This window comes from Coloeus monedula, assembly GCF_965178545.1.
Source record: "Coloeus monedula genome assembly, chromosome: 2".
Lineage (NCBI taxonomy): Eukaryota > Metazoa > Chordata > Aves > Passeriformes > Corvidae > Coloeus > Coloeus monedula.
In genome coordinates this window covers 51079100-51096219 of record NC_138782.1, presented here as the reverse complement: position 1 = coordinate 51096219, position 17120 = coordinate 51079100, and the positions used below count along the sequence as shown (strand labels likewise).

The 17120-nt window shown below is 42.6% G+C and overlaps 1 protein-coding gene across 2 annotated transcripts in view; it reads left to right on the top strand.

Annotated features, from left to right (window-relative positions):
* Window positions 1-12906, top strand: part of GREM2 (gremlin 2, DAN family BMP antagonist) — a gene marked incomplete at both ends in the record, with an annotated part of 39397 nt that extends 26491 nt beyond the window's left edge. The window contains 2 exons of one of the 2 annotated variants that reach the window (XM_082302316.1): window positions 10214-10290; window positions 12399-12906. In XM_082302316.1, coding sequence (XP_082158442.1) covers window positions 10223-10290; window positions 12399-12906 — 576 coding nt within the window. Of the gene's footprint in view, window positions 1-10213; window positions 10291-12398 lie in introns of those variants that run through there. The other variant, XM_082302315.1, reaches the window with a different exon arrangement.
* Between the last annotated feature and the right edge of the window lie 4214 nt (window positions 12907-17120).

The window sequence follows — 17120 nt, the reverse complement described above, 5'->3', positions numbered from 1 at the left end:
AATTAAAATTTTATTTGTATTTCTGACTTCATAGCATCTCAAAAGTTCTTTACTTTTGACAGCTGTTGAGCTGCTGTGATTTATTTTGGTCCATTTGACAGCTGTGACAGTCAAAAGGGTTACTGTCAGTTTGGAAATATCAATAGACATGTAGCGAAATAATTTTTTTTTTTTTTATATTAGAAAACAACTTAAAAACAAGGGTCAAAGTATTTCCAAACTGAAGAGTTTGCATCAAGGCATCAACTGATGCATGGACTAGGGTAGCCAAGAAGCCATGTAACTTGGAAGGTTTTGAACTCCAAATGTTATCTGTGTTTATAGGCTTGCAAAAACACAGGAAAAACCTCATCAGAGCGCATGGTTGCTGCACTTTTCAGCCCTTTTGCATTTGAATTGCATTTCAGTTGAATTCATCAAGTTTTTCTTGTAGAGACCCTGAGTGAACAGGGTTCCTTTCAAAGCAAAGCCCACAGCTGAGTTAAACATTTGAAACAAAACTAATTAAACAGGGATTGTGATGGGCCGTTGGTTAACCCACAAAAAGTTACTGCAAAAGTAAGCAGAAGGCTGGTGCTCTTAGGGAAAGAGGAAAACATCTGGTAATTCTCCAAGTAAGTTTTTGAACAAAAGGGGTTACAAAATACTACAGGATCAACCCAAGGATAATACCATGCATGGCGTGGCTTCCATCGACACAGTGCAAACAAGCTTTACGCTGTTGGGCCAGCTTACACCCTGGCTGAGAGAATGTATTAAAAACGTTGAGGTGACCCGCTGCTGTTTCAAGGTATCTTGTGTTACATGTGAACACTAGAGCTCATGAACTCTGATTTTCTGTGGGTGTGTTCAGTGTGCCAGTCCACCACAGTAGCCCCCAAACATCCTCGTGTTCTAAATTGTGATACCATTGACTTGTTCCCCCCCATCCCCTTCCCTGAAATATTTTTCATGCCTCCCTGTGTACCCTAGGACAAAACACACTTAGTATAATGCAGTAGAAGTTTCAAACCTGCCATGCTGTCCAACTCATTTGAAATTTGGCAGAGGAAAAAAATTCATTGTGAGGAAGTGTCAGATGTGTTGCTTATAAACTGTAGGAAAGGCAAGATAGGATGAAAGGATTCCCTAGATTTAGCCTCACTGAGGAGAAAAAGGGCTTTTCTGTGAAACTAATAATTCTGGTAAGGCACTTAGTTACTTGTTTGTGTGGCATAGACCTGGTTGCAGCTAACAGGCTGATTGGGGTCAATATTTGTTTTATTTGCTTGTTAGCATAGATCTTCTGCACTCTGTCCCCAGAACTGCTGCAAGTTATAGTCAGGAGGACTGATGCTTTGTCAGGCAAATTGAAGCAGAGATGAATGTGAATGAAAAACACTCAAAGCAATAAATCTATGCTGTTTTTAAGACAACTGTATGAAAATACAGCTGGAATGGTTCTTGTAAGTGACATGTTGGAAAGTAGTGATATATACAGCTGAAATTTTGTTTGTATGGGAATTTGCATACTACCTGATAGAAAGATTAGCCTGTGGGATATTGTGATAAGAGCAATTCTTATTTGAACCATCTGTGTTTCAGCTCTATAAATAGGATAATGGCTTACAGAAATTCATAATATAAAGACTAGACCATCAGTAACATTTTAGATTTTTCAAACAGGAACATGACCACTTCAGAGTCACAGTGTCGTAACTGAGGATAGCATCTTGATAGAGAGCCTCAGAGGATAAAACTATCAGAATCTACCAGAAAATCTGGAAAATTTAAATGTTACTTCTCTGCTGGTTAATCTAGTGTTTATTATATACAAGATTACATGCCACCTGTTGATTTTTAGAAGTACTTGCATTTTTCTGACCATTAAGAGAAGCAAGCACTTCTTTTGAGCACTTTTATGGTGCTTTAGAGAGCTCAGTTTTCTCCTAGAACAAAACTCATTCAAATGCCCTCTTCTTAGAATGGTGCAAGTACAGTAAGGAACATACATTGAAGATCAATGGTAATCTCCTTTATTGTGGGCTAGAAAATGAGCTGTGCATTCTAGAACTAGTGTGTTGTTTGAAGCTACAAAGAAATGAAGCTCCTAACTCCATGCCTGTTCTATCAAAACTCAGGGAAACTATATTGGAAATTTTCATACAAAACAATTTTTATTTACAAGAGTATCATGTTCTTAAAGAGAAGCTTGCCTAAGGGCAACAAATCTGTATTTCTTTGCAAAAAGAAGAGTATTGGTGCCATGCAGTGCAATTGAAAGATGCTGGAAACAGTCCATTCTCAGTTAATTTCTGACCTCCAGTAACTCACTTCCCCTCTGAGCTCAGTTCTGAGCCATATGTTGGTCACCAAGTCAGTCTACAAACATTTGAAGTTGTGTCACTTAGGCATTGGTCTTGGACGAGGTTTCTGTGTTCTGTTGTAATGCAAACAACAAAAATATAATGGAGACGGTTCATTGCAAAATCATCTTTTGTAGCATCGATTCTCCAGTGAGGAAGCAACGAAATGAGCTATTGTATTTAAATGCTGAACTTTCCCCATTCTTGTGTTGACTGTCCTCCTTTCCAACAGGCTGAGGGATGGTCACAAATGAAGATATTTGCTCAAGTCACCGCTTCCCTTCAGATTTAGTTTTTAGTTTCCCAAGGGCAGAAGTCTGCTGTTTTCTCCTGAATGAAATGCTGCCAAATGGGAGTGTAACAGCTGCGTTCAACACAGAAGAATAAAGTTAAATGTAGGCTGTTTTTACTTGCTGGACAAAAAGTTCATATGCAAACAGAACTGACTTGACTCTTCGGGGCTTTTGTGCTGAAAAGCTGAGAAACACTGAGAAGGAGACCAAGTATCTTTTCAACTTAGTTCACTCTTGCAGAGAGATATTTTTTAGATTCATAGAATTATCAGTCCTTTCCCAAAAAAGCTCTTCTTGTTTCCATTCCTTCCACCCTGACTGTAGCATTCTTCAAAACCAGGTTGTGAGAAAGAAAGTCAGCCTCATGGACAGCTAGCAGAAATCTGGTTTTATTTTGTGGGTTTCTTCCTCCTTCCACTCCCCCTTTTTTCCCCAGTATTGCATATGCTGCCAGTACTGATGACTACCCAGACACTTCTGAGTAGGACATCTCACTCTGCTTGGGACAGTTCACATGTGCTCACCAGGCAGACATTTGTCTGTGGCTGGTTCTAAAACCACAAGTTCCTCAAGCTGAAATAGCAACAAAATTTAGGACTTTTAATCATAATGATACAAAAAACCCCTTTGTCCAGTTACCTGCTAGTATTCAGTCAGAGTTATGTGTGTTCCTTATCCCCTAAAAAAGGCCTTACTGCATTACCAGAGTTACATTTCTTGCAGCTTTTGTTCCTTCTCTTTATTTCACTTTTCCTGTTTTAAAATCATAAATGCTGACACAATTGTTGAATCAAAATCTTGGCTACTGATAAATACAGGGTTATATGAACTTGATAGTGTCTTCCTTCACTGTATTACCTGACATTTAGCCTTAAAAAGAACCCAAACCAACAAAACTTGCAGCATTGTTTCCTGCACTATTTTCTTCTAGTTGGGGCCTTAGTAATTGCATCTATTATATGTGTGTGTGTTTTTTGGGAAGCACTGTTACATATCATGGACATAATCACAGAGGACGAGTAAGGTTAGAAGGAACCACAGTGGGGCATCTGCTCCAACCTTCCTGTTCAAGCAGGGTCATGTTAGAGCACATTGCACAGAATTGCATCCAGACAATTCTTTAATATATCTGGTCAGGGAGACTCCACCATCTCTCTGGGCAATCTGTTCCACTGCACGGTCATCCATACAATGATGAAGTTGTTCTTCATATTCAGATGAAACTTCCCATGCATCAATTTCTGTCTGTTGCCTCTTGTTCTATTGCTTGGCACCACTGAGAAGAGCCTGAATTCATCCTCTTGGCACCCTCCCTTTTGAATCTTTCAGGCATTGATGGGGTCCCTTCTCAGTTGTCACTTCTCGAGGCTGAACAGGCCCAGCTCCCTCAGCCTTTCCTTGTAAGAGAGATCCTCCAGTCCCTTAATCATCTTTGTTGTACTGAGGAGCCCAGGACTGCACACAGCACTCCACATGTGACCTCACCAGGGCTGAGTAGAGGGGCAGGATCAGCTCCCTTGACCTGCTGGGAATGCTCTTCCTAACGCATCCCAGTCCTTCTTGGCCACGAGAGCACTGCCGGCTCTTGGACAGCTTGTTGTCCACCAGGATCCCCAGGTCCTTCTCCACAGAGCTGCTTTCCAGCAGCTCAGCCTCCAGCCTGGGGGGTGCTGGTGCAGGGGTTATTCCTCCCCAGGTGCAGGACCCTGCACATGCCTTTGTTGAATTTCAGCCAGTTCTTCTCTACCCATCTCTCCAACCTGTCAAGGTCATTCTGAAGGGCTGCACAGCCCCTCTGGGGTATTGGCCCCTCCTCCCTGCTTCGTGTTGTCAGTGAACCTGCTGAAGAGGCATCTACCCCTCCATCTGCGTCATTGATGAACAAGGTGAGCAACACTGGGCCCAGCAGTGAACCTTGGGGGACACCACAAGTGACAGGCCTCCAACTTGACCATGTGCCACTGCGTACGATCCTCTGGGATCTGCCATTCAGCCAGTTCTGAATCCACCTCTCTGTCCACTCATCCAGCCCACGCTTCCTGACTTTGCCTGTGAAGATGCTGGGAGAGACAGTGTTGAAAGCCTAGCTGAAATGGAGGTAGACAATATCCTCTGCTCTTTCCTCATCTATACGGGTAGTTGTTTCACACTAGAAGACAATTAGGTTGGTCAAGCATGATTTATTTTTTGTGAATCCATGCAGACTGCTCCTGATCACCTTCTTGTCATCCATGGGGCTAGAGATGGACTCCAGAATGAGGCAATCCATCACTTTTCTCAGGGTTGAGGTGAGGCTGACGGGCCAGTAGTTCCCTGGGTTGTTCTTGCACTTTTTGAAGACTGGGGTGACATTTGCTTTCTTCCAGTCCTCAGGCATCTCCACTGCCTGCTATGGCCTTTCAAAGATGATCATGAGCAGCCTCACTATTGGTGTCCACCAGTTCTTTCAGCACTCATGGACACAGCCTGTCAAGGCCTATAGACTTGTGGATGTCAGATTTGCTTAGGTGTTCTCTAGCTCAATCCTCCTTCCTTTCAACATTCCTTCACCCTGGTCTCCTGGGTCAGACAGTCCTAAGAGATGATTGTGTCAGACCAATGCAAAGATCTTCAGTAACTCTGTATCCTCTGTTACCAGCGTCCGCACACCATTTAGTAATGCATCCACATTATCCTTAGTTTTTCTTTAGCTATAGATATATTTGAAGAAGCCCTTCTTGTTCTTATTGACATACTTGGCTAGATTTAATTCCAGATTGCCTCAACCTTCCTTGTCTCATTTCTACTTCTCTGACAACCTCTCTAAATTCATTCCAAGTGGCCTAACGCTACTTCCATCTCCCTAATGATAAAAGTATGTCAAAGTACCAGGGCTGACTTCATCAATATTTTCCTTCTCCTCTCTCCAGTCTTCTGGAGCTGTAGTTTACAACCAGGTTCTTCAGTGACTTTCCTCACAATCATGGTCCTGGCTTTAAAAAATGAGAAACTTCTCTCTATTCCCCCAGTACTAATACTACTTTAAAAAAAAAATTAACCACAGGTTTAAAAGCTATGCAAGACAAGAAAGATTCAGCCTATGAAAAGCCAGATAATATAGATCAGTCATACAATATTTAGGTCAATATACTTTGTGGCAGGATGACAGTGCAAAGAAGAACCGCTGGAGTAGTGTGATCCTTTAACACTGATGAAGTGACCAGCTGCATTTAAACAGGTTTCAGATAAGCTTGTCTGAAGTTCCTGAAAGAAAGAATAGTTCAGTGGTTATAAACACGGATTTCTATTGGTAGTAAAGGCGGATAAGAAAGAGGGGACAAGATGAGAAGGAAAAACCCAGCATTCAAGCTGGTTAGTTTACCTTCAAGATTTCTTCATTATTCCTCCTGTCCTAAAAATAACACATAACACATTGCTGAAAGACAGGAATAATTGGCTGAGTTGTTGGTTCCTCTTATATTTTTGTGCATGGATGAAGAATTCTTCTAAACTCCCAGCCTTTTAAGGGAAAATTCAAGATAAAGCTCTTGATAGTAGAAAATCATTTCAGTGAGAGTGAATTAGTATAATGCAACATCCTTTCAACTAGCATAGACTGTCTCCACCAGTATCTTTGTTCTACATCCATTTCGTTGATGATTGATTTACTTTGTGTTTCAATATTTTAAATTCATTCAGGATTTGTCTTGACAAGGAGAATAAATTCAGGATCTGTCTTGGCAAGGCGAACTTCTAAGTTCTGGCATTATTGGGGAAATGCTGTCCTATTCTGAGGAACGCAGGCTGGCATTGTTGAAACCTAAATTCATCTCACCCTTTCAAAAAACAAAGCAAGAGCCTGCACAATAGAGTGTGGCTCCTGAGACATCCAGACTGCAGGAAAACCTTTCCTGGTTCCTTCAAAGCTTCGTGATGGTCCCTGTAGGCAGTCTTGACTCTCTGAGGGAGAGGTGTTGGTGCAAAAAAGAGGATGGATCTCCCTGGTGGAAGGGAGAGAGAAGGATGGAGAGAAGGAAGGATCTCCATCCAAGCGAGCCAGTGAGGGTACTAGGAATTTATTAAGCCTGAAAGAAATGTTTTCTGCCCCAACCATCTACTATTAGGGCTGTGATGCAGCTAAATAGCTTTCTTTCAGATTGCTATAGAAGGTTCTTAGAGGGCAAGAATGGAAAAACTTCTGCCTGTAAATTTCTGTAATGGCATTAATTATTCTTATTTAAATAATTACTGCCTTTTTTTTTTTGTGCAGTGGTTTTGAAAAGTGATGCTTAGTACTCCTAGGACATGGTAACTACTGCTGTAATACAAACCTGAATAGCTGAATCCTAGCTGCAGTACTGTGTTTCTACTGTTTTTTAAAGTTGGATGCCTCCTGCATGTTTTGTTGTTGTGGCTGGCCTCAGTCTTGGCAATTTAATAATGGGAATCTATTAATGATGCAACAGTTTAATAAGACACCCATGTCTCTGCAACAGGAGATACAGTACAGTGTTCAGTTATTGCTGATGTTGTTGAGACATGGGAGAAATAGTTTCCAAAGGATAGTTAAAAGAGAAAAGTTAGCACCAAATACCTCCCTTGCACAAAGATGCCTGATTAGTCTTTATTGTAGCCTTTATGAGAACATTGTACCATTAGAATCATGCCTAACTATTAATAAATTAAATAAATAGCGTTTTTGGCTTCCTGGTAAAGTATTGGATATTTCCTGGCTTTCCACATCTGTTGCTAAAGCCAAGTTTTAATTCTTTGAAAAGCTTTTGCCTGGCTTGTCTTCAAGGAACACTTCTTGTGTCCCATCTTAAATGTGAGAACTAACCATGTACATCGTGTTCTTGCATTATTATACATATGACTGGTTTATACAGATTCTTTTTCTGACTAGGTCTACTATGAAAGTACGTGGGGACTTGAAACTATTTTGGTAACAGGGCTTCCCATACTCAGCCATGCTCAAGTGATCCCTAAGGAGAGCTCTCATGTCCCGGAAGTTTGCAGGATGGAAGCTGCAAGCAAGCAATACAGGTGGTCAAATGTGGCCATCTATGTACAGTACTATGTCACGGGACCTGATTTAATCTAGTCTGTAATGCCTGCCTTTTGCTGGTAGTTACAGAGAAATATTTGTCCAAAGGAAAATCTTCAGCTGTTAATTAAATTTTTCAAAAAGTGAAAAATCTCTGAATTTATCATCTTCCCAGCCACTGGTTCTTACAGTACTTGAGTCTGTAGTTTTGATGGGTGTATGATAGGTTTATAGTACTAAATCTTCTTCTTCATGAATCCATACTGTGATTAAGCTGAATAGGTAGAGTCTTATGTTCTATGATAAGACAGGTTTTGCAGGTTTGGATTTTTTGGTGATTGTGGATTGGGTTTTTTTGGTTGGGTTTTTTTTTTCCTTTGTTTTGTTATATTTTGTTTTGTTTTAAATTGCCTGCGACTTTTACTTCTGAATTCCCTCCAGACAGGCCTGGTGAAGAGATGATTGTGTCATACCTGTTTCAGAGTTGAATGCTTCCAGGAATGCTGATAATGCTGAGTGTTTTATAGGTGTACATGCTACAGCAAACAAATGGGTCTCACACCTCCTGATTTCCTGAGCAGCTAACAAAATGCCACAGTGATCTTCCAGTTACATCCCTCTTTCTTTCTGTCCACTTGCAGCCCAGAAGTAGGCTGATCTACAAAACAGGAATTCCCAGTCAGAATATGCATCCTGAGCTGAGAAACTGGTCATGACTTTGAAAACTAGAGGAAACATCAGCGCAGTCACTCAGCACAGATGGGCACTGGTGTTACCTCCTGCCCTGCATTTCAGACCATAGCACCCACTTCTTCACTGGAGGACTTCTGTGAAAACTAAGAGTTTGAGTTCTGAAATCAAATCCAGTGCTTCAATTCAGAGAGGACTTCCCTGAGCACAAAACTAAGCTATTTTGGGGGTTACATTACTGCCTGTCCTGCTCTGGAGCTGGATTACTTTCAAGAATGCATGAGTTATATGGCCAGAAGGTCGGTATGCAAAAGGTAGCCTGGCTTGGTAGGTACTTTATGTTACACAGTAATTGGATACAAAGAAGAAATAAAGCTAAGGGCAGACACAGTGATCCTGGGTCTTCCCCTCCTAGCACAGTGACCTGACCTCTGAATGACAGAGCTGGATTTTGGCATTCTTGCTTCCATGGACAAGGCTTTTTTACACTCCTGGGCCTGATAGCCCAGCTCCAGCATGTTGGATTTGATGAGTTTATGAACTCATACTTGATGCTGATTTCCTTATCTCGGGGAGAAAAAAACCTGCCATGTGATATGTAAATACAGTCAGGCCTCCTTGGGTGTCTCATCTTAGGTTAAGTTATTCTCACCTCACACAATGTAAAAAAGGCATGGAGGGGACTGGCAGCAGCTGGCAACAATGCTTGAAGAAGTTGAAAACTGTCACAAAGGAGCTGGCACTGGGTCTGCTGTGGGGACCCCCAGTGTAGCAGGAATGGGGGGCCCAGGCTGGCATTGGTGCAAGCTGTAGAGGCAGGCGTTGGTCTCTTGAGGCAGTTCTCACTTGCATGGTCTCAGCCACATGCTGTTCCATTCTGTCCCATCTAAGTAGGGCAGAACTGCCCTGTCCTTGCCAAAAGCCAGATTCTTCTCCAATACGTTTTGTGTTTCTTCTCATCCTGCTCTGTGTGCAGACAGACAGCATTCACCAGGTTTTTTTGCATTCAAATTGAGTTTGCCAAAATGTTCTTTTTCTCTGAGGGTCCTGAAGTTTCTCTTCTCTTTGCATGTGAGCACTGAAAATATATGTAGTCCTTGGCAAGTTGCTGGCACCGTGTGACCTTGTTTGCACCCTTACTTGAATAGGGGATTTGTGTGCCAGGGCTTAGAAAAGGGTGATTTTCAGGCTAGTAAGGAGTAGCACTGTGATTAGAAATTCCACAATCTGACAGAATGCACATTTGACCTGCTAGTGTAAAATAGATTATTATTCCATTATGTAAATATTTTAACATTCAAGTTTGATAAGGATCAATGACAGAAATAAGTGGTGTGTTCCTACCTGTCTGTAGAAGTACTTGCTAACATGTATTGCAGTGTTTGGTTTATAACCACACAATAGTGGCTTTGATTAATAATGCTTTATTAGTTATAAACACAGACTTACTGAATAAATCCTACTTACTCTATTGAATGGCTCTCCATTGCTACATAAAACCATTTAAGTAATTAGAATACTGCTATAGTATTTCTCTGTATTGTAGACTTGGAGTTGTTAGTTCTCTGTCAGCTTTCCTGAATTCCTGCATTGGATTTCTACTTGGCCACCACTTGATACAAAAAGGAACATGTCCATTCAAGTTGCATTTTACGAAGAGAAAGGGCAGGCGTGGTAACACAGAGTTTCATAGAACTGTAGAGTCATGAAAGTTGGAAGAAGCTTTGTAAAGATCATCCCAAGAAAAGAGGAGGGGTGGGGGAACGGGTGTGTCTCTCCTTCTGACCTTTGCTGTCCTCTTCTATGCCAGGTTCAGAGAGATGATACTGGAGAGGCAATAGTCCTTGTGTATCAAAAGAGGGAAGAGTATGCCTGACGAATGTGGCATAAGGCATCTTGTGGAGAGCTCACCTCTGTCTTTTTCTAGAAAATATAGGTTTGTAAATCTGGTTTCTTTTCCTCCCCTTTCTATATAAAAACACAAAGCACTGGGAATCAGTTATTTTATCTACTACTGAAATGTAGCCATCAGTGCAGAATAACATGAGAACAATTTGAAAGGAAGCATGGAACACTATATTCAACTGAAACTAATTACCTGATTAGGTTTTGGCCTGCCTGTGTGGGTTGACATCCAATGGACTTGGCGACAACACCTGCCAGCAAAGCCAAGTCTAGTCTTGCTTCATTTAAAGACTCTGGACAAAACTTCTAGACTTGCAAGCTGAATGCTAAGCAGTGTGAAAATAGGCCTTTGATTTAAAGTACCAATGGCTACAGTGAGTGTTCAGTGGGGAGATGGCATGGTTGCAGATGAATGAACTTTTTTGTGGTTTAGAAATACTGGTTGCTATTTAAAGGTGGTTCTGTTTCAAGCATACAGTCTGGTGAAATTTAACTCTGCATCAGAACACCCTCTGTTTACAGCGATACGATAAGCACTTTTGTTTCCTTCCGCACTTCAGACTTATCCCCTTAGAAACTTAGTCCAAGTCTGACACTGAGATCTAATAGACTTAGAAAATAACCTTAAGGGATGTTATCTCACCTAGTCTGCTAGGGTAGTTCCTTTTCTTCATCTCCACAGAAGTCAAACATGTTAGATCTGCTTTATTAGGTGAGAAGCATTTGTTACTGCTATTCTTGTCTTCTCTTGCACCTTTACTGCAAACACTTTTTTGATCTTTTGGTTTCATTGTTTGGAAAATGACATGATTTCGAGATGGGAGTACCTGGGTAACATCTGAAGTGTCTGTAGTGTTAGGCATTGTAATTGCCAGTGTGATGATAGTTTTTTTTGTCTTGGTATCTTTCTAAAGGAAAAAAATTAAAATCATTACTTGGAAGGGTTTGAAGCTTTACTGGGAATAGAGGGATAAGTCTGTCTTTTGTACACTATTATAAAAATATCCATTAAGAATAAGGGTGAACAGAGCACTTTTTGTAAGTGTTCTAGTCTCCAAGTGGGAAGCTTCTGTGTACCCACTTATGGCACTGCAGAGACCCTCTGTTCTCCTTTCCCAGGGAGAGTGGGAGAGTGATATGAAATGAACTGTCAAATGAGCAGTTCACTAGTGAGCATTGACTTTATAAGGAAATTTAGCACACCTACTCTGATATTCTGGAAGCACATCGAGACACATTACTAAAATAAATTGGACAAGAGCTGGTAAGAGATGCTCCACAGAACAAGAATACATAATATACAACCATAGGAAAAAATATTTTTGCCGTTTGGCAGACTATTTCAACTTATCAACAAGCTTATGCTCTAACTTATTCCTTAACATCTAAAATAAATATTTAATCCTCTCCTGTTTACAAACCTTCTTAAACCATTTGCCCAAGAGGCCTTCAATTGTGAAGTCCTCAAAGTTGTGTTTAAGCATTTCCTCTTACTGCAAAAATAAATCCATCAAGGTTTTGACCTCACACAAAGACAACAAATACAAGCCTGTAAGTGCCATAAAAGCCCTAAGAAACTTCAGAAGCAATTTAAAATAATAAAAATAGTCTTTTTGACACCCCTTGCTACTTCTGTGTAGAATGAGGCTGGGCCTGGACTCGGGGGCTGAAGAGACAGGGGAGTTCACTTTGTGTAACCTGGTATTCCCTTCCCTTCTCCCCTGCTATCCCCAAATCAGCTCTCACCATCTTGGCAGGAGTCTCTTGAGCCTTTGCTAGCCAGGAGTTTGCCCAGCTCTTTGGCCCAGGATTTCAGAGACAAGGAGGAAATGTTTCTGGCTGAAGCTTCTGTAAAACCACCACTTCAGTCATCAAAGCATTAGTGTCCCTGAGGGGAAAAAGCAAGTAGTTGGAGAGTTTGTGGAGGCGTGAGGGGAAGCAGTGTGACTTTCCAAAGAGCCTGGCCTCTTCATGATAAGCAATCACCCTAGAATAGAGCTGATCTAGGAAAAGTGATGGGGTTATAAAGACGATAAGATCTCCACTTCTTCTAAAAGCATGCGTGAAGTACCAACTCCATTCCAATTCTGCGGTTTGGAAATGCGTCTCTCCTAACAGTGTCCTGTGCTGCCCTTGCAGGATGATTTGGAAATTTGCCTTGTCCGTTCTTCTGATGGCAGCGCTGGTTCGAGTGACGGACGCCAGGAAAAACCGGCCTGCAGGTGCCATTCCCTCCCCATACAAAGGCAGCAGCAGCAACCACTCGGAGCGGAGGCAGCAGCTGAACAAGGAGGTGTTGGCCTCCAGCCAGGAGGCCCTCGTGGTCACCGAGAGGAAGTACCTCAAGAGCGACTGGTGCAAGACGCAGCCGCTGCGGCAGACTGTCAGCGAGGAGGGCTGCATCAGCCGCACCATCATCAACCGCTTCTGCTACGGGCAGTGCAACTCCTTCTACATCCCGCGGCACGTGAAAAAGGAGGAGGAGTCCTTTCAGTCCTGTGCTTTCTGCAAGCCACACAAGGTCACCTCTTCGACGGTGCAGCTGGAGTGCCCTGAGCTGGACCCACCATTCCGACTCAAGAAAATTCAGAAGGTCAAGCAGTGCCGGTGCATGTCTGTGAATCTAAACGGCTCAGGCAAACTGTGAGAACAGGCATGTAGCTGCTGCTTGGTGTTGCCTCCATCAGCTTTACTGCTGCCTCTCCTCTCTCACTGAGCAGACTTTCCATTTTGTTGGTTTGTTTCTTCTTTTCCTTTTTTTTTTGGTGTTCTGTTTTCTTTCAGGAGGCATCTCTCCAGCAAGGAAAGTCTCCTTGTCACTTGCCTACTGGAATAATGCTTTTTCACGGGATGTGTTAGGCACTTCACCATAAAGTTGTATTGTATTTTAAATATCATCTGGCAGTTGAATCTTCTGGAGTGGAGCAGGCTCCCAGAAGTTGGGTTTGCTCATCTAAGTGACCAGTTGGCTGAATCCAGCATTAAATGTTTCCACTGTGTGGAGTAAAGCCCTCTGCCCTACACTCCAGTTCCCTCCACAAGTTGAGAATGCCTTCCCCGTGCTTTGGCCTGGAGCTTGCTTCTCTCACTTGGAAGTGCTGGGGTGCTGCCCAGGACTGGGGGACACAGATGAGGGAGAGTAACGAGGAGTAATGTGTGAAAAGCAAGTGAGACTGTCTGACAAGGCTTCTCTCCTTAAGATGACTTCAATTGTGCAATGACAAATGGTTCTGGGCTTGTTGTCTGAACGGCAGATCAGAAGCAAGGGGAAGAGGGTGAGGCGCTGGGTCAGCCACGGTGACCACAGAGCAGACTGAGGTTGGGTTCTGATGCTGTTGTGGTTAGAGTATATTGAACACATGGCCTCTGCAGCACTGTTTATTTTGTAACCTAGCTATAGTAAACAGCTGTTTAAAGTATTATAGACCTAGCCATGTGTATTTTTCTTGTGGCAGAGTATGCCAGCGATTAAAATATGTTAAGAGACTTGGTTGCTAGGTCAGCTGCCTGGCTTAAAATGGACATGGTTTTACTCTGCTTTTGGTAGGTTTATGTATGTTAGATCTGTGTGTTTGTTTCTTACTCCAAAAAGGACAACATTCATTTATGACCACCTATTTATGCCTGCTCAGACCAGGGAGGGTGGGAGGGTAGTGGGAAGAGAACACTTAAGGGAATTATGTGTCCCCAAAGGTATAAAAGCACTATCACACAAAGGACAAAATTTGGTCATTGGTGGACTGAATACAAAAGCTACGTAAGTGTCACCAAGTTTTGGGAGTGGTGTCTCTCCCATGATTGGAAACCATGTTAATGTGTCCCTGTTAAAGGACAAACACCTCAGTCAGTGCTGCTGGAATGGGTCACAGCTGTGGGAGCGGGTAAAGAGTAAGCTGTAATTGCTACACTATTGGTGGTCCACTCAGTTTGTGAGACCTGCTCAGTAAGTGTTGGTGAACACTTGCAGTTCATTTTAAGTCATACTACATTGTTATTGATATAGTTGATGGAGTTTAACATGTCCTGTATATCCCATTTGTTACAGTTCTGATCTGTATTAGTCCCAGCTGCATTAAAATCCTGTCTCAAACCAGCCCCTTCCCCCAAAGCGAAGCCAGTGCGCACTCAGTTGTCTGAAGCTTACAAATTAAAAATGACACGCCGACGCCCTGTGCACGTCTCACAGTTCAGCATCTGCAGCGAGTGAAACCAGCCTGCTGCTGGAGCCCCTCCCCGCCAGCCTCTTCGCATGCAGCCACTTCAAGGGGTTAATATGTTCAGCACTGTTGCCAGCTGGGGCTTCAGAGCCACGGGTCTCCCTTATGTGACACAGGCCTCCCTAAGAGGCTTTCAGGACTGATCTCCACAAGAGCTCACCAGGCGGTTTACAGGGACTGGCGTGGGCAGGGTGAGGTTGGTCGGCTCTGACAACCATGTTATATGAACGGACGTCGCTTTTCTGCTGTGACCTTTCAGTGTGCTGGAAGTGCACAGGGAGGCTCCTCCCACAGGGAATGCTTTAGGGGCTGTTGCTGCTGCCCTGTGGCATTGTGCCAGCCCCAGGATGGGCACAATTCAGTGTTGTCTTGAGAGTGTGGGTGGGGTGCAGGGGGGGAAGGTGGCAATATAATCTGCTAAGACTCTGGGGATCTCAGTCTCCACTTGAAAGGAATGAACTGAAAAACAGACATTTTGGACCAGAGAGAGAAAAGCACCCTAATAAATTCACTTAAGAAAAATGTGCAAGAATCTTTACCTTTAAGCTATGCCCTGCCTGGGTTTTTCACCAGTTTGCAATATGAATATGCTGCAGCTTAAAGCTCCTTCTAGGAGCTGTGTTTATGTAAAAACTGAGTTGAGCTTGTAATGGTTAAAACTGTATTTAATTCTTGTTTTATAAATGAAAAAAAATGAAGAAATGCTTTAAGTATAATGTAATTATTTTATAGGTCAACTATTAAATTATAGATTAAATAATAAAGCTACTCTAGGGTTATATGGCATCCAGGTGTTTTGCTTCAATAGCTTGTGTCCAACTGCGCTCTAATCAGTATATTCTCCAGCTTCCTTTTCACCCTCCCAAATACAGGTGAATGATGGCTCACCCTGACAGCTTGGGAAAACCTAACTATTTCTCTGCTTGTCTCCCGCTCCTGTCAGAAGTACCTGGAAGGCAAGAGGGAAAAATAAAATGCACTAATCTTAGATTCTGGAGTTGATTCTGCATGCCCTTCTTCTGGGTTTTTTTGGTCAACTGACAAAGCTTCACCACTGGCTGAAACACTGCCATCATTTGCCGTAAGAGACGTAACTGACCCAAATAATTTTGCTTAAAATATATATAGATCCTTATGTAACAGGCACCAAACTACTCATAAGGGGAAAAAAAAAGTTACATCTTAAGATAAAGGTGAGCTTTAGTGGTTGTTACCAGCTCTTGAATAGGTACACCATATGGCACTCCAAACATAGGGTAGTATTTTGGGGTTTGTGGGTTTTCTTCCTTTTCCATCCCAGAGATAATGCAATTTCTCAAAGGCAAATTTCTGTGTGGAAAGGGAGTTATCACTTGATTGATGAGCCTCAACATGACCAGAAGAGGTGCCTGTGATGGGTCTTGAAAGAAGCAGGAGAACTTAGATCACAGCTAGCAAGGGAGGGCTATGTCCTTCATGGCACTACGCTTGCAGGAGCCCTTTGCTGTCTTCTCTTCCCTGTCTCTTGCCCAAATCTTCTCACAGTTCAATGTTTGGAGACTTTTTTTTTTTGTAGCTGTTGCTTTTTTTTTGTAGCTGTTTAGTGTTTTGCTTTGCCTTAGCTACCTAGGTGTGGTCAGGCTCCCTGCTCAGAACTCCTGAGCACCTCCTGTCAGTTGACTCAAAGGGAGCCTAGAATTCACTTCCTCGAATGCCCCTCTCTCATTTCCACCCATCTCTTGGCCACTCTCGTTCTTTGCAGGTAATGCATTGCCCAGCACCCACCTGAACCTCCTCTGCTTGAGGCACGGCCCAGTCTCCAGCTCCAGCTCTCTCAGTCTGTTGCTGCCCGACTGTTGAACCATTGTACACCAGAGGCGTACGCTGTGATCCAAGAATCTCCCCCTTGTGGAAGCAATCCAAGAACAAGATGAGTCTCTCAGAGTAGGTGAAAACGCTGTAGGTCAGACGGATGCAGTTACTTCTTAAAGTGGAGAGGTGCTACAGGACAGGAGAAGGGAGGAGGACAGTGAATGTTAAGCTCAACCACAATGGGACTACCATGCTGGCAGGACCCCAATTTGGGGTTAGTGGCAAGTGAAATTTCTAAGAGCTTAAATTTGAGCAGCAGCTGGGAATAAATGAGACAACAGTGCTGACGCAATAGGGACCCTTTATCCTCAGAAAGACACCATTTTTTGAAGCAATGGACTTACTATTGGATGCTTTTACAAGTAGGTTGGATGAATATCATACACTGGAACAGATGGGTCTGTCATAAACGAGAATAGCTCAGAAAACCTGTTCTTTAATGAGAATCTTCTTGGTGGGTGGCAGACATGAACGGTGTGGGGCATGGTTTTCTCTTTCCTCCCTTTGCTCACTTGTTTACACTATCTTCACCAGTTTTCACTTATTCTGTCCATAGCAGTTTAAAATTTGTGTAACTGCAGTAACTGGTATAGTGGATTTTTCACAAATTTGGCTTTGCTTTTAACCTAGAGCCTGCAACAAAATAATTGCAATGCAATGAGTTGCTATATGTTCTCTCAATGAAATTAATATTTGCTTCCAACTTTTTAAGCTGATCACTGAAAAACTGGGCAAGAAAAAAAGTCACGTCGGTGGAAGATGCCTTTAATTATTATTCCTACTGCCACAGTTG